The following is a 17,794-nucleotide window of genomic DNA, read 5'->3' on the forward strand; positions in this document are numbered from 1 at the left end:
GGCGCCAAACAGTGGTGAATTCTGGAAGTGCAATTTTGAATGGCTACTAGTGTAGTGTTGAAAGAAAGGAGACATAAAGTTTCCCAGTCGACCTTTTAATAAAGAGGCGTTACCAGCGCACACAGAAATATGTTCAAGTACTCCAGGATCTGAGAGGTTCTACTGCAGACAGTAATGAACAAATACAAGTTTTAAAGTGAGCATAAACACCACTGGGTCCCTGTAGAGGATTTATTGAAGAGATTATTCATTTGACTGCAAATCCTGATGATTTAAAATCTGAGTCAAACATTTCCTTCGATTAACTGGGAACAAACCGATCCCATACAGTTGGTTTCCTAAAACTTTCAGAGAAAACCAAAATAATTAAGGGATTAAAAGTGAGGCGTGTCCAGGGTAACTGCTTTTTAGTGTTTGTCAGCAGGGAGTGAGAGATTATTCTGCATTTAGACTTAATCCACCGTGTTTTGTTCTGGTCCAGTTCAACCCGTTCCTCTGAGCAGCAGGTACACAGCAGAGACGGTAACGGCGGCGGCGGTGTAGGCGAACACGGCGTTATAAGCCGTGTTTATCTGGATTCTTTCTCCCAGCGTCCTCTTGGTGTCCTCCAGCCCTGCCAGCACCGCCTCAGACCCCCGCCGCTCCTCTGGTTCTGCTCTCTGCGGGCTGCCGGCTGGTGTTCGGGTCAGCGCTGCGGTCTGTGGTTCCGTCTCCAGCAGCTTCCTCACCGTCAGCATTTCGCCCTCGACTTTACCGACGCCCTGCTGGAGCCGCCCCAGCTGGGCCGGCAGGGTCTCCAGCACAGACTCCATCTTCTGGTTGTGGACCCGAAGGTCCTGTAAGGCAGAAAGAGAAGGTGGAGCTGAAGTTGGCTCTTCTGTCCTCTGGGGGGCGCCCTTCCTCTGTGTTAAGGCGTCAGCCAGAGTGACCCGGAGGCTGTCGATGAGCAGCCGCAGCTCGTCCTGCTGGGAGCGATGGTTCCCAGCCTGGACTTTAAGGGCCTCCTGGAGGCTTTCTGGACCTTTCTGAGCCTCCAGAAGAAGATTCTTCAACTCCTGCAGACAAAAGGATAGAATCCACTAAATGACTGGGTCAATATTATTCATTTAGGCTCAAATAGATACTGAAGATATTCGTTCAAACGTCTGAATGTGTCTGCATATTTAGGAGGCTTGGTTTCCATCAATGGAGCCCTAATTTATGGTTTTTATTATATTTTGAATGAAAATGCCACCTTAACTCTGACAGGGAATCAGTGGAGGCTGCTAAAGATCAGAGCGATGGCAAGAGGCCATCCAACCAGAGGTTAGGATCTAATCCCCAGCAGACAATCATCATCTATAGACCAGAATTAATTTTATATATATATATATATATATATATATATATATATATATATACACACTACCGTTCAAAAGTTTGGGGTCACATTGAAATGTCCTTATTTTTGAAGGCAAAGCTCTGTACTTTTCAATGAAGATAACTTTAAACTAGTCTTAACTTTAAAGAAATACACTCTATACATAGCTAATGTGGTAAATGACTATTCTAGCTGCAAATGTCTGGTTTTTGGTGCAATATCTCCATAGGTGTATAGAGGCCCATTTCCAGCAACTATCACTCCAGTGTTCTAATGGTACAATGTGTTAGCTCATTGGCTCAGAAGGCTAATTGATTATTAGAAAACCCTTGTGCAATCATGTTCACACATCTGAAAACAGTTTAGCTCGTTACAGAAGCTACAAAACTGACCTTCCTTTGAGCAGATTGGGTTTCTGGAGCATCACATTTGTGAGGTCAATTAAACGCTCAAAATGGCCAGAAAAAGAGAACTTTCATCTGAAACTCCACAGTCTATTCTTGTTCTTAGAAATGAAGGCTATTCCATGAGAGAAATTGCTAAGAAATGGAAGATTTCATACAATGGTGTGTACTACTCCCTTCAGAGGACAGCACAAACAGGCTGCTGTGGGTACTATTTAATGAAGATGCCAGTTGGGGACCTGTGAGGCTCAAAACTAGAGACTCTAATGTACTTATCTTCTTGCTCGGTTGTGCAACGCGGCCTCCCACTTCTTTTTCTACTCTGGTTAGAGCCTGTTTGTGCTGTCCTCTGAAGGGAGGACAGCACAAACAGGAGGACTTTTGAACGGTAGTGTATATAATTATATACATAAAAATATACAAAATACACTTATAAAAATGTATTTTGTTTATTTTAATATGGTGTCTTTGTGCACAGGATAATGAAAAGAAAAAAAAGAAACAGATTTTAAGACGGGTTTTTTTTAAATATAAATTTTCTAAATTTTCATCTGATAAAGAGTACATTTATATAGATGTTGAAGCCAGAATGATTTGACATTTAATAATAATTTCCCTACGACCTTAAGTTCAGCAGTGATCAAATGTAAACAGTCAGAATTCTGAGAAAAAAGTCAGAATTCTGACTTTTTTACCATATTAAACTGAAATAAAATTAAAAAATCAGTTAACTTTTTTTTTTTCCCAGTGGCCCTAATCCTCTTCCTTACATTAAAGCCTAATTTATTAAACGCTGTTGCTTTAAAGTAAGCGACATTTTACCACTAGGTGGAGCTGCAGCGCACGACAAGTCCCACCTCTCTCTACCTCCACCACAGCTGGAGTTTAGCGTCCTTGAAGCTGCCAGCCGCTCCCTCATCTACCTCCTCTCCTTCTTTTAACATGTAGCCTTGTAGCTGCGCTCCAGTTGTGAACAGACTCTCCTCCGTCTGCGTTTACCTGCAGGCGGACCCGGTTGATGTACGTTGACCCCATGACCCCGATCAGTGCTCCGAGCACAGAGCCGATGATGGACCAGTTCTTGGTGCGCTCCGCTCTCGTCCTCTCCTTCTCGTGGCTCTCTCGAACCGCCGCCGAAAACAAGGCAAACTTTTCCCTCTCCAAACTCTCTGCGCTCTCGTAGGCAGTCCGGAGACGGCGTTCCTCCTGCAGTCGGGAGGAGAAAAGGCCAGCAGTTAGTGCAGCTTTTTATCCATAGGCTTTCATTTCTTCTGATTTGATTTAAACTCATACGGCCAAAACTACTGAAATAAATACATATAAAGTACTAAATAATGTCTGTATTTTAGTAATCGATTAATCTCTTGATAATTTTTTCGATTAATAATCTGACGGCAAAACGTTTCTTAAAGAAAACTTTTTATCAAATCAAACCGGTTTTTCACTTGAGGTGTTCTGGATGGAGCAGATTTACATAAGAAAAAGTTGTTTTTTTATCTTAAATGCAAAATATTAATTTTTTTTACAATCTTGGTACATGCTGGTCATGATTCTCAATCATTCAGGTCGAAGTCATTCCAAAAAAGGTAACAAATAAACCACTGGACTTTGTTTCCAAGTTTGAAGACGTTACGCTTCCCATCCAGGAAGCGTTTTCAATAAAGTGGGAAGGTGAGGTTCCAGCCGCGCTTCTTCTGCTCTGACCTGCAGCAGCTTGTGCTCCATGGTGGCCAGCTCCAGGTAGTGAGCCTCCTCCCTGGAGACTCTGTCCAGCCGGTCCCTGACCTCCTTCAGCCGGCCCTGCAGGGCCTCCAGGCTGGTGTGCGCCTCACGGACAATCCCTCTGGCCACCATGAACGCGGATTCCGCCTGAAAGAACACACATCTGTCATGCAGACGTTAAAACTTCTAATAAAACGAGATTTCTGCTGGAGTCAAACTGTTGGAGGACGACTGTTCTCGCTCTCCTGACCTCGGTGACTTTGGTTTGAGCCTCGCGGACCTCATTGAGCCCGACGAACTCCTCGTATCTCCCCCACCAGTAGTTCATAGTGGTGGTGGCGGTCTGCGCCGACCTCTGACTCCACTGCCGGCCCAGCTCTCCTGCATGCTGACAAAAGAAAAAAAACAAGGTTGCTTTTCGAAGCTAAAAGTTGCTCTGATGATCTATGCTGGATGCAGGCTGTAACCAGGACGGTGTCCAGTGGAGTGTCTTTAGTACCTGCAGGGCAGACAGGGTGCGTTCTTTCACCGCCTCAGCAGCACCCTTCTGATCAAGCGAGGGTTTAGTGGGTGGAGGAGGTGGAGATGGCGGCTCAGCGCTGTAGGATCGAACCTGAGCGGTCGTCCCTGGCAGGTAGCGCCCGGTCATGCATGAGCCTCGAGCCCAGAGCTGGATCTGAGCTCCTCTGTACCTGACAGAGTAAAACACCTTTCATTCATTAAATCAATCTATTCTAGGGGTCGGCAACCTGCGGCTCTTTAGCCCCCCCCCCCTTGTGGCACCCTGGAGCTTTTTCAAAAATTTATGAAAATACATTTTTATTCTATTTTTTATATGGTGTGCAGGTTGCAAACAAAAATTAATGTTTTCCAATGCTTTAAACATTTGTATTATAAATAAATGTAAACAATAATCTGCATCAAAGCCATAGAGATCAGTGGTCATAACTTGGAACCAGTGTGGCGCGGTGCCAGGCAAACAAAGCTGCAGGTGTGTCTCGGACCATGAATTCCAAAAGGAAAAAAAGGAGGAAAGCTGATAAGAAAAGAGGATTCAAATAGGCTGACTAATTTGCTTTCATAATCAATGCTGAACGATTGCCTGCATTTTCGCTTTGTAATGAGAGTGTGTCAAAAAAAAGAAGAAAAATTTGGAAAGGCATTTCCAGGGAAGGCTAAATCTGCAGCCCACCACCAAGCTGAGGGTGAGAGAAAAAGTGCGATTGCAGGATAAATTAGAGGAGAGCAAAGATAGATTTAAGAAGCGGATTGCATTTCCAAACTCCACTTCTGCTGCTAGTTTGGTTGCAAGGATGGAAAACCGTCCACAAATCAAACAGGTAGCGCTTTGATGCAGGTATCTGAACTTTCTTCCATTTTTCCCCAAATCCTAAAAATTTTAATGAGACCAAGGAACGATGGTGACGGAGGATGTGGGATTTCGGGGTTAGAGAGCACAGCTCTGATTAATCGCAAAACAGTTAATACCTACAACTCTTTTGAACATTTACCCCTTAACTTCCCTGATCCAAATTTCAAGGCAAGAAAACCTCTTCTTTTTGTAACTTTGTATCGTCCACCAGGTCCTTACTCTGAATTTTTAGATGAGTTTCCAGAGCTCCTTTCTGATTTGGTATTAAATACTGACAGGGTCATCATAGTGGGAGATTTTAACATCCATGCTGACATTGAAGGCGATAGCTTAAGAGCAGCCTTTAATGCTATCTTAGACACTATTGGCTTTGTTCAAAATGTGAATAGTCCCACGCATTCTCATCTTCATACTTTGGATCTTGTGCTGACATACGGCATAGAATGTGAAGAAATAACAGTATTTCCTCACAACCCTGTCCTCTCTGACCACTTTCCAATAACCTTCAGGATTACTTTAACAGAGTTCTCCTCCCCCAAAAGAAGGTTCAATTTTAGTAGATCTTTATCAGATAGTGCAGTTATAAATTTTAAAGAATCTGCTTCACCTTCTCTCTCCTCTGTGTCGCTGAGCAGTGCTGCAGAGTGCAAAAGCATAGCTTATTCCCCTTCACAGGTTGATGATTTTGTTGATGGGGTTGCTAGTTCTCTGTGTACTGCCTTAGACAACGCAGCTCCTTTGAAAATGAAAACCGTTAAAAATAGAAAGCTTGCTCCTTGGTTTAATGCAGAGCTGCGTACTTTGAAGCAAAATGCTAGGAAACTGGAGAGAAAATATCGCTCCACAGGCCTGCGAGAGTCCTTCCTAGTCTGGAAAAATGGTTTACTGCTGTATAAGAGGACCCTTTGTAAAGCAAGAGCAGCATACTTCTCCTCATTAATAGAGGAGAATAAGAATAATCCTAGATTTCTTTTTAATACAGTTGCCAAACTCACCCAGAGCCATAGCTCTGTTGAACCGTCCATTCCACCTGCTCTTAGCAGCAATGATTTTATGGGATTCTTTATAAATAAGATTGATCTTATTAAAAATAAGATCATAAGCACTCCTCTATCCGCGATTGTACCTGAGGTAGTCATGGAATCTGAACCGGGTTTAGACTGCTTTGATCCAGTTGAACTCTCTGAATTAGCAAAATTATTGTCTTCATCTAAACCTTCAACTTGTATGTTAGATCCAGTTCCAACCAGGTTATTTAAGGAGCTATTCCCTTTGATCTCCTCCTCCATTTTAGATGTGATTAATCTATCTCTGTTACAGGGATATGTACCTAAAGCTTTTAAGGTTGCTGTAGTTAAACCTCTGCTTAAGAAACCGTCTCTTGACCCAGATGACTTGGTCAATTATAGACCTATATCCAATCTTCCTTTGTTATCCAAAATTCTTGAGAAAGTAGTTGCCAAACAAGTTTGCGATCACTTACACCATAATGAACTTTTTGAAGAGTTTCAGTCTGGCTTTAGAGCTCATCATAGCACTGAAACAGCTCTGGTGAAAGTCACTAATGATATTCTCATGGCCTCAGATAATGGACTTGTATCTGTGCTCGTCCTGTTGCATCTTAGTGCTGCATTTGATACAGTTGACCATAATATTCTTTTAGAAAGACTTGAATATTTTGTTGGAATTAAAGGAACAGCACTAGACTGGTTTAAATCTGATCTATCTGATCGAATTCAGTTTGTTCATGTTAATGATAGATCTTCAACACGCTCAAAGGTTACCTGTGGAGTACCACAGGGAACAGTGCTAGGACCAATTCTCTTTAATTTATACATGCTCCCAATTGGTAGAGTTATTAGACAGCATGGGATTCATTTCCACTGTTATGCTGATGATACCCAGCTATATCTGTCTATAAATCCAGATGAAGCTAACCCATTACATAGATTACAGGCATGTCTGAAGACATAAAAACCTGGATGACTCTTAACTTTCTGCTTCTGAATGCAGACAAAACAGAAGTTATAGTTTTTGGACCAGAGTCTCTGAAAAAGAAGCTGATTAACCAGTCATTTCATTTGGATGGGATTAAACTGATTTCAGATAATAAAGTAAAACATCTTGGTGTTGTTTTTGATCAGGACCTGTCATTTAAATCCCATATCAAAGAGGTTTCTAGAATTTCCTTCTTTCATCTGAGGAACATTGCAAAAATGAGAAATCTCCTGTCCAGGGGTGATGCTGAGAAACTAGTTCATGCATTTGTTACTTCAAGGCTGGACTATTGTAATTCTTTACTATCAGGAAGTCCACAAACTGTAGTTAAAAGCCTTCAGCTGATCCAAAATGCTGCAGCCAGAGTTCTAATGAAAATTAAAAAGAGAGATCATATCTCGCCTATCCTGGCTTCTCTTCATTGGCTTCCTGTTAAATCAAGAATAGAATTTAAAATCCTTCTTCTCACATATAAAGCCTTAAATGGCCAAGCTCCATCTGATATCAGAGATCTGATTGTTCCTTATGTTCCTAACAGAGCACTTCGCTCTCAATCTCCAGGTTTACTAGTGGTTCCTAGAATTTCTAAAAGTAGAATGGGAGGCAGATCTTTTAGTCATCAGGCTCCTCTCCTGTGGAACCAACTACCAGTTTTAGTCCGTGAGGCAGACACTCTGTCTACTTTTAAGGCTACTACTACTACTTTTAAAACTTTCCTTTTTGATAAAGCTTATAGTTAGAGTGGCTCAGGTTATCCTGAGCTATCTCTATAGTTATGCTGCTATAGGCTTAGACTTTTGGAGGACATAGGGACCCCCATTTCATCATTCTGCTTCATTCTCTCTCTGTTCTCCTATTCTGCAGAATCTGTTAGTTCAATCTCTAACCTTCTGCTCTCTCTGCTTTTCCTCAGAGTAGCTTTGCCTCGTCTGTTCCTGTTTGGCTGTGACGTCATCCTGGAAAGAAACATCAGCTGTGCTGCTTCTATCAACACCCTTGTTTGTAGATGTTGGAGATCGGCCTGTTTTCCAGTGTGGTCCTGTTTCTCTGACTGTGACTAACTGGATGTGCTCTCTTCATCCTCTGACATGGGAGCTGGCTCGGAGCTCGTCTGCCTGGCTGTGTGTTTCCTGGACGGGGCCGCCTGTGGAGCTGGTTGACAGTTGCCTTTTGTATCTATGCTTCTTTTTCTATCTCTGCTTCTGTCTCCTTGAACCCCAGTCGGCCTCAGCAGATGGCAGCTCACACTGAGCCTGGTTCTGCTGGAGGTTTCTTCCTGCTAAAAGGGAGTTTTTCCTCTCCACTGTCGCTACAAGCATGCTTAGTGTGAGGGATTGTATTTGAGTCAATGCAATCAACTGGTTTTCCTTAGATAGAAAACTTTGTATCGATTTGACTGTATGATCTGGTTGAACTGTAAAGTGCCTTGAGATGACATGTGTTGTGAATTTGGCGCTATAGAAATAAACTGAATTGAATTGATGTCACTTCCTGCTTGGTTCCTCATGACTCAATAAACTCCTCCCAACAGAAACACGTCCACCATAGAAAGATTCCTTTATTGTGTTTCTATAATTTCATCAATGCAACAAAACTTAAACCGCGCAGTCAAGGTGGTGAAGCGGCGCTCGGTGAAGCGATGCGAGACGAGAGCGTTCACAACTCCTCCCTCACCTCAGGCTTCTATGTGACATTTGCTTCAGGATAAACATTTAATCATGAATGCTTATTATATTTAAGCCCATATATTCCTTTTCTATAGTGGGATAAAACACTTAGAGCCTGTGTTGCCATACGCCTCGTATATAAGGATTTTACATTTTTTACTTTATTATTATTATCTGAAATCAGTTTAATCCCATCCAAATGAAGTGACTGGCTAATCAGTTTCTTTTTCAGAGACTCTGGTCCAAAGACTATAACTTCTGTTTTGTCTGCATTCAGAAGCAGAAAGTTAAGAGTCATCCAGGTTTTTATGTCTTCAAGACATGCCTGTAATCTATGTAATGGGTTAGCTTCATCTGGATTTATAGACAGATATAGCTGGGTATCATCAGCATAACAGTGGAAATTAATCCCATGCTGTCTAATAATTCTACCAATTGGGAGCATGTATAAAGTAAAGAGAATTGGTCCTAGCACTGATCCCTGTGGTACTCCACAGGTAACCTTTGAGCGTGTTGAAGATCTATCATTAACATGAACAAACTGAATTCGATCAGATAGATAAGATTTAAACCAGTCTAGTGCTGTTCCTTTAATTCCAACAAAATATTCAAGTCTTTCTAAAAGAATATTATGGTCAACTGTATCAAATGCAGCACTAAGATCCAACAGGACGAGCACAGATACAAGTCCATTATCTGAGGCCATGAGAATATCATTAGTGACTTTCACCAGAGCTGTTTCAGTGCTATGATGAGCTCTAAAGCCAGACTGAAACTCTTCAAAAAGTTCATTATGGTGGAAGTGATCGCAAACTTGTTTGGCAACTACTTTCTCAAGAATTTTGGATAAGAAAGGAAGATTGGATATAGGTCTATAATTGACCAAGTCATCTGGGTCAAGAGACGGTTTCTTAAGCAGAGGTTTAATTACAGCAACCATTTTTGCGGCTCCAGACAGATCTCTTTTTTTTTTTTTTGTCCAATATGGCTCTTTGAGCAGTTTGGGTTGCCGACCCCTGGTCTATTCTAAAAGCAGTCATGTCCAAATTAGGGCAGCAACTAATTCATTATTTTGCAAATTGATTAATCTGCCGATTATGTTTTTGATTAATAATCAGACAGCAAAACGTTCCTTAAAGAAGGTTTTTTTTAGTAACTAAACCAAGTAAACCTGAAACTTATCAACTTGAGGAATTCTGGATAAAACGGACAGATTAAAACTTTTTTTTTCTTAAATGCAAAATGTTGATATGTTTCTTTACAATCTTGTGTTTTTTTTACAGTCTCTATACTTCAGTTAACAATTAATCGATTACTAAATTAGTTAATGATTATTTCAGTACTGGATTAATCTGATTGTTTCTGCCCTAGTCCAAATGTTTTTGCACAAACAGGCTCTAACCAGAGTAGAAAAAGAAGTGGGAGGCCGCGTTGCACAACCGAGCAAGAAGATAAGTACATTAGAGTCTCTAGTTTTGAGCCTCACAGGTCCCCAACTGGCATCTTCATTAAATAGTACCCACAGTAGCCTGTTTGTGCTGTGCTCTGAAGGGAGTAGTACACACCATTGTAGGAAATCTTCTATTTCTTAGCAATTTCTCACATGGAATAGCCTTCATTTCTAAGAACAAGAATAGACTGTCGAGTTTCAGATAAAAAATTATCTTTTTCTGGCCATTTTGAGCGTTTAATTGACCCCACAAATGTGATGCTCCAGAAACTCAATCTGCTCAAAGGAAGGTCAGTTTTGTAGATTCTGTAACGAGCTAAACTGTTTTCAGATGTGTGAACATGATTGCACAAGGGTTTTCTAATCATCAATTAGCCTTCTGAGCCAATGAGCAAACACATTGTACCATTAGAACACTGGAGTTATAGTTGCTGGAAATGGGCCTCTATACACCTATGTAGATATTGCACCAAAAACCAGACATTTGCAGCTAGAATAGTCATTTACCACATTAGCAATGTATAGAGTGTATTTCTTTAAAGTTAAGACTAGTTTAAAGTTATCTTCATTGAAAAGTACAGTGCTTTTCCTTAAAAAATAATATATATATATATAATTATATTTTTTTATCTTAAGAAGAAAGTTATTATACCATTTGCAGAATGTTGTCTTACAGTAAGAAGGTCATATTTTTCAGAAGATGCCATGTTTTAGTCCGTCTATTATTACTCTAGGCAAGGATCCAAATTAATTACCAAATTATTTAAATTTTTGATTAATCTGATTGATAATTTTAACCCTAATTAATATTAAATTAATATGCTAAATAACTCAAAATGTAACTATTTTAAAGAAAATCAAAATCATCAAAAAAAAAAAAAAAAACACATTATTGTCAGCTACTACACTTTTGGACATAATTCATACCAAGCTGATTTACCTCATTGAGAGCGTCAGCAGTCAGAGGTGGACCTTTTAAACGATTGCTGCAGCGTTAGAGCCAACAGAAAAAGCACATCTATAAAAGAAAAAAAAAAGGATTAAATATTATAGATGTTTAAGTCAAAGACATTTTTTACTTTAAATCTCCGCAAATAAATTTCACCGCATGTAAACCCTGAAGAACCTGTTGTGTGTCTACCCAGGTAATTAAGGCCAATTAAATCGAATCCAATATCAACATGTGCAAAGTTCCAAGTTTGAATATCCAGCTGTTTTGCAAAACAAATCTACTTTCAAACAAAAAAAAAAAAAAACAATTTTAATGTACCTTACCTAACATTTAAGTATTTAATATATTTAAACGCCCTTCAAAAATGTCTTTGAAGGCACGATACTATTTGACTTTTTCTCAGAATTTTTCTAAATTTAATAAATATTCTGCCATGAAAAACAATTGATCTTACATTGAATATTGTTTACCTTTTGGAAGATATTTTTTTTTTTCACAATTACCAGGCAACTGTCAACAGTTTATTTAGACACAAATATGTTCTACTTTTAAATTACATACATATATTAAATGTTTTGGAACATTTAAAGAAACAACTGTGACCCAGCAACTGAGAAGAAAGCGACAAACTGGGTAATAATGACGACACTTCCCCATAATCTATTTTAGAATCGAATAGAAAATCCCTTCATTGTCCCACAATGAGGAAAGTCTGGCAATTTTACAACTTTATCGTTGTAATGTTACGAATCTACTCTCGTAATTTTCCGACTTTATTCTTGTAATGTTACGACTATTTTTCGTAACTTTACGACTTTAGAAGAGAACAGAAGAATAGAAGAAAATAAATCTCCTGCCTGGCCCTAATACTACAACATATTTGACAACATATTTGAATTAGATACATTTTCTTTAAAGGAACTTTTTTTTTCTTTTTTAATAATATCTAATGATATAACAATAATGTCACTGGTTCTATCATAGTTTCTAATCTAATCTATTTCTAATCTATCTATTTCTAACTTGATGGAATCATTTTAAATCTAAACCCAACTATAGAAGCCACGTTTGCAGTTGTTCTATATTCTCCTGTTGTCGTTATTAGAAGAAAACTCTGAGTAAATGTTAAAACAGCAGGATGGTGACTTTTAACAGACACCTGAATCTGCCCTAACAGAGGGGGGAAAACCAATAAATAAAATAGAAACATGAATGACCCTCTTAATACTTCCCGTTGGAATCACACAGACTAAAGGACACGCCGTGATTGGGCTTTCCTAATTAAAACTCTTTTTTTTCTTTCTTTCTTTATCGTTGTTTTCTGTTTCCTTTCTAACTAGCTTTATATTGCTAACATTAACCTTGTTGTTATAAAACTGTCTAAACAATGCCTGTCATAAATCTATTTTAAAGAGGATGTTGTAATATACATACCTGTATCCTAATGAGAGGTGACAGTATTTAACTTCTTGGGATAAACTTTGTTTAAATATTTCTCCTTCTGATGTTTGCTGAAGCAGCTAGCACCGGTACGACTGTCTTTTTGCTCAGGCACATATTTTAGGAGCCTATTTCCGGTAGTTCTTCTGGGGTCCTACCAGCGCGGATAAGACCGACTACAAGCAATAACTGCTTTGAATTTCTGTTATTTTCAGATTTTATCTTATATTTAAGCTATTTAAAAATGTCCGGCAGAGAAGGTGAGGCTTGTTTTGTGTTAAAATTAGTCGTGGTTAATTTATATGTATTTTTTAAACCTTGTACTTTTCTGTATCGCGCTCTTCAGAAACGGAGGGAAGCTAAGAGATGCTAACAAGTGCAAACTGCTGGCAGTTATTTTCACTCATTTGTTTTCATTTTAATCAATTTCTTAATGTGGAAATTGACGTGTTGATTATAGAAAAAACAAAGCCATTAATCAGGAGGCTGTGGAGTCACATTTATCTGCATTAACGGTCGGTGAGGTCATTCCGTCTGATCTTATCGGTCTCTTATATAATTTAGGAGCAGTTATGGCACATTGATAATATCTAATTATATTCTACATCCATTAATTGTTAAGCTGTTTTTGTAGATCCCAGCAGAACACGTCTAAGCAGTGGCTTTCTGGACTTGGCTTTTGGAAACTCTGATTCCCTATTTTAACTCATTTCATTTTGTATTAGTCCCAGGGGCGGATTTAGGAAATTTGGGGCCCTAGGCAAAGACAGGCAGGGGCCCCTCTGAATTGAGAAGATAACACATAATACAGCCCCATTCTACAGATAGAGAAATGTTAATAGAATAGACATACATTGTCCCTCTCTTCTTGTCCATTTTCTTCTTGTTTTCCTCTCTGTTATGTCCTTTTATGACATAAAATCTAATGACTAAGTTTATCATTTATATATTTTGTTATCCACATATGCTATTGAATGTTTTGCCTTTAAATACTTGCAGACATACTTGTCAAATATTGAGTGGCAAGAATGTTGGTGGAATAATTTTTTTTTATTTTTAATCTGTTCTAGGAGGCAAAAAGAAACCCCTGAAGGCGCCCAAGAAACAAAACAAGGAGATGGATGATGTAAGTGGCATTTTATCAACTGAGAAAACATCTCTACAACTTCAGTTAGAGGCTACAGAATAAAGCTACGTTCAGACTGCAGGCAGCAGAAGCAGCAAAAATGCGCCTGCTGCTTAATTTTTTATGCTTGTACCTAGGGCTGGGTACCGAACTTCGGTTCTTTTATGGTACCGACCGAAATGCTTCGGTTCTACAAAGTATCGAAACATGCCTCGTCTTTCGGTACCAAGTTTCGGTGATTGGCTGTAACACTTAACGTGATTGCGTCATCCAGGAAAAATACACAGGTGGTCACGCCTACAGCCAGGGTTCATGTGAACTGGTTGTGAGCGTCGCGGAACCCCTTTAAAATGCCCCCCAGGTCAAAAGTGCGGCTTCACTTTATTAAGACTGATGCCAATAGTGCGCAATGCAATACATCGTGCATGGAAATAATTTAAGAGCAGAAAGTCGCTCGGTGTTTGACTGCAAGAAGAGCGGACCGCAGCCAGCGCGACCATCCTCCTCTCAGCAGCCCGTGGGCAGAGCAAAGCCAGAGCGGAGTGAATAATGCGAGACACTCATGGAGAATGCAGCTTTCAAACTGGACACAGCAGGAGCTGCAAAATCACGTCTGCTGCTTCTTTTTTGCTGCTTGTACCAGCTTCTATCGCGCGGCTGAAGCAGCTTTGCTGCTCTGGCTGCGCAGTGCAAAAGTGGCTCTGATGCGCGTTGGGCGGAGCTACACTATCCTTTATTTGCCTGGCAGTTATATTTGCTGCGATCAGTGGGAATAAAGTAGTTTTATTATGTTGGGAAAATCCACCTGAAAACTTAATCACTGCAGTCAGTTCATCCATATCAGCCTTCCAATATTATTTCTGTCGGAGCCGCTCAGACCCCCACATACCAGCGGTGCGCTGTCAGTAGGATCCCATTCAACGGGCTTGTTTGTCAGACATGGTAATTTTTCTAAAGGAAAACTGCTAAGTAAAAAGGTCCTCACAATTTAACAGTGAATATTAGACACTGAATTTTTTTTTTATGTAAGAGGAAAAATGTAAATGGAAAAACAGAGCTTAAAATAAAACTCAAGATTTGTACTTTTTTATGTTGTGTGATTTTCTTTTTTTTTTCTCGAATTGATATTATAAAAATGGTATCGAAAAAAGTATCGTTCAGGAACCGGTATCGAAGTGAAGGTATCGGTATTGGTACCGGAACCGAAAATTTTTGAACAATACCCAGCCCTACTTGTACCGGTTTAGTTCTGACCGGTACTGACCTTTGCAGCTAGAGCAGCAAAGGTCAGTACCGAAAAGTGGTTGTGATGCGCGTTGGGCGGAGCTACACTATCCTTTCTTTGCCTGGAACAATAGCAGCTATATTAGCTGTGATCAGCGGGTAAAAAGTAGTTTGAATCTATGTTGAAGTGAGAAAGTCCTCCTGAAAACATGGTCTGTGCAGTCAGTTCATCCAGATTACCATTACGTTGAACGCATCAGGAGCTCATGAGGCGCCGCTCCTGCTGCTCAAAACGCACTGCGTGTAAACTAGCTGCTTCTGCTGCTTTAGCTGTGAACGTAGCATAAGATTTTCTTTTGTAGAAACATGTCTTCTTAACCAACAAGTGTTCAACGAGATGTTTTTAAACATTAAAGTGAAATCTTAATATGCAAATGATCACCGGTGTCTTTGCTCGGGAAAATATTAGCATCGCTACCTTTATTTCTGATTAGGTGACCTGTTTAACAGAGAGAGTTACTCGTTGATGACATGATAAATCAAAATGTATGCCTGCAGGAAGACGTTGCCTTCAAGCAGAAGCAGAAGGAAGAGCAGAAGGCCATGGAGGCCCTGAAGGCCAAAGCGTCAGGAAAAGGACCTTTAAGTAAGAATAGATGATTATTATTATTGAAATTATAATAAATATTTCTATCTATAATTCCTCTTTTAAGGTTTCTATGGTAACATAATTTGAATTCAAGCTAACACTCTTGGTCTGTTCACTGATATTCTGACTCAGGGATGTTTGTGTGGTGATTCCTGCTGCAGGCATTCAGTGCAGAGCATTAGGAATAATTATAGTCTTAAAAAAGCCTAGTGGGTTAAAGCAGTGCGCCGGTGCTCTGAGAAGGTTGCAAGTACCCAGTTCAATCCCCACAACCTGCACTCTGGGTCTCTTAGCAAGACCATTAGCCCCCGATTGCTCCCCGGGCGTGAAGGAAGCCATCTATGTTAAGAAACCAGGTAGTAATCCAACCTGACCTTATTAAAGAGGCTTTGCATTGTTTTTATATTTCTGGTCTGATACATGGGTCTCAGTGGTTCCACCGAACATCTGGCAAATCCTTAGTAGCTTTACCTTTCACCTGGAAGTTTGGTTCGTTGCTCTTAGTTCTTTTGATTCATTCCGTAAACGTAAAAATCAGAGACCTGACTCACAGTTGATGCTCAGTCATTTTATCTGCTTTCTTTAACACTTTGCTTCATCTTCCCTGCAGCCAGCGGCGGGATCAAGAAGTCGGGGAAGAAGTAGACTCTGACATCGATGTTTAACTCCTGCTTAGTTTGTTTTTCACTGATAAACATGAATCCTGCAGCGCTCAGACCCCCGTCCCTGTGCTGAGCTCTTCCAGCTCCGACTCCAGTGCAGTTAAAGACTAATTAGCTTGAACAGTGTAGGCAGGAGCATGCTACTCTCAAGAAGAAACTTTATTTACTTCCTTATTACACCAAACAGTTTATCAAATGTTTTTGTAAAAATTAAACTTGGATTGTTACGCCTCCTGAGTGAAAAATGATGTTATCAAAGATGGGCTCTTCCCTCTAAAATGAATCACAAATCATCTCAACTGACTTTACATCCAGTATTTGTTGTATTGTGAGATGGGAGTTGTCAATAAAGTTTGTTTTGTAATTCTCCAGTTTATTTATTTTTTTGTTTTGATGGAAGGAAGCTATCAAGCTTGGTCAACTTTAGGAGGGTGATGGTTGAAGGTTTTTCTTATTTTATTTTTATGCATCATTTATTCATGTTTTTCAGTTTTTTTAGTCAATGATTTTGATGGACTTTGTCTTGAAACCAAAATGTGACCCATGCAAAGCTGTTTAATCCATCTATGGGAGGGTCAATTTTTTAAAGACCCATTATACTCCTTTACATGCCTGATCAATTCTATCTGATGCTTTTCTAGACATACTGGCTCCCCGTAAAACACCTTTCCTTATTGGCGCTGGGCACAGATACCCAATCATTGTCATTTATTACAGTAGAATGTACCAGTTCAAATTTACAATCCAATTGGGCTGTTTTGAATCTTTGGTGTTTGCACTGTTTCTGATGAAAAGCCAGAGACGCAGCTCTGCTACTATTTCCACATTGTGTAAATGGGTGTTTGGTTGCCATGGTGAAGTGGTCTTTGGCTCCTTCTGAAATATTACGGTGGAAGCAGCAGCTTTAACATTAAAAATGCCCAACTTGAATGTTTATCACAAAAAACATCAGCAGAATAATTTCACTGAGCTCCTATTTAATAAACCAATCAACAATAACAATCATTTTCCTATAGCACAGAAAAAAAAACTGGTTCGAAATAAATTAGAAAAGATTTCCTAACCTTTGTTGCTGTGCGATGGTGGGGGAAAGTGCAGCAGGAGGCCTGATTTCCTTTCTATGGAAGCCTGTTTCCGCCACTCTGTAAAAAAAAAAAAAAAATAATAATCTCATATTGAGTTAGTATCCCGTTATATTGAGATACTACAGTATCTCATATTGAGATACTATCTCATTATAATAAGTTAGCATTTCATTATATTGAGATACTACAGTATCTCATATTGAGATACTATCTCATTATAATAAGTTAGCATTTCATTATATTGAGATACTACAGTATCTCATATTGAGATACTATCTCATTATAATAAGTTAGCATTTCATTATATTGAGATACTACAGTATCTCATAAGGAGTTACTATCTAATTATAATGAGATCATTTTTTTTCTTTTTTTACAGAGTGGCGGAAACGGGCTTCCATACCTTTCTATGCATCAGTACCGGCGAAAACTTTCACTTCAGCAGGGGTTAGGATCCTCTGTTTGCCACGGCCACTCTAAAAACACATTGCTTCAAAATAGATAAAAAATAAAAATGTACGGGAAAATAAGACAAAAATGCATATTAGCATGATTCAAAACACTAAAATAATAAAAGCATAAAAGAAAACATCTAGAGTTGAACAGCTGGGAGTTAAAGGTCTCTCTGAACAGCTGTGATTTTAGCTGAGATTTAAAGAGCCTGAGCTCAGTTACTGGATCTT

General features: G+C 39.5%; 2 protein-coding genes across 2 annotated transcripts; one reads left to right on the plus strand and one right to left on the minus strand.

Moving 5' to 3' along the window:
• Positions 1–79: 79 nt before the first annotated feature.
• ccdc51 (coiled-coil domain containing 51) lies at positions 80–12,499 on the minus strand. The gene is made up of 7 exons (XM_038279671.1): positions 12,360–12,499; positions 10,914–10,991; positions 3,986–4,178; positions 3,737–3,874; positions 3,469–3,633; positions 2,764–2,970; positions 80–1,055 (listed from the first exon to the last, which is right to left on the minus strand). Exons 2-7 carry the CDS (start codon positions 10,916–10,918, stop codon positions 483–485), a joined length of 1,281 nt encoding a protein of 426 aa, XP_038135599.1. The 5' UTR covers positions 10,919–10,991; positions 12,360–12,499; the 3' UTR covers positions 80–482.
• tma7 (translation machinery associated 7 homolog) lies at positions 12,475–16,397 on the plus strand. Its single transcript, XM_038279672.1, has 4 exons — positions 12,475–12,625; positions 13,436–13,491; positions 15,274–15,361; positions 15,975–16,397. Exons 1-4 carry the CDS (start codon positions 12,610–12,612, stop codon positions 16,007–16,009), a joined length of 195 nt encoding a protein of 64 aa, XP_038135600.1. The 5' UTR covers positions 12,475–12,609; the 3' UTR covers positions 16,010–16,397.
• The last annotated feature ends 1,397 nt before the right edge of the window (positions 16,398–17,794 follow it).

Source organism: Cyprinodon tularosa, unplaced genomic scaffold, assembly GCF_016077235.1.
Source record: "Cyprinodon tularosa strain WSP-4 unplaced genomic scaffold, ASM1607723v1 ctg152, whole genome shotgun sequence".
Taxonomy (NCBI): domain Eukaryota; kingdom Metazoa; phylum Chordata; class Actinopteri; order Cyprinodontiformes; family Cyprinodontidae; genus Cyprinodon; species Cyprinodon tularosa.

Bases quoted from the DNA above. Each gene is read 5' to 3' on its own strand.
- ccdc51 (XM_038279671.1), bottom strand. The intron at 2,971-3,468 runs GTCAGAGCAGAA...TCCCGACTGCAG, and splicing joins TGGAGCACAAGCTGCTGCAG to GAGGAACGCCGTCTCCGGAC. The intron at 1,056-2,763 runs GTAAACGCAGAC...TTTTGTCTGCAG, and splicing joins TCAACCGGGTCCGCCTGCAG to GAGTTGAAGAATCTTCTTCT.
- tma7 (XM_038279672.1), top strand. The intron at 13,492-15,273 runs GTAAGTGGCATT...GTATGCCTGCAG, and splicing joins AAAACAAGGAGATGGATGAT to GAAGACGTTGCCTTCAAGCA. The intron at 15,362-15,974 runs GTAAGAATAGAT...TCTTCCCTGCAG, and splicing joins GTCAGGAAAAGGACCTTTAA to CCAGCGGCGGGATCAAGAAG.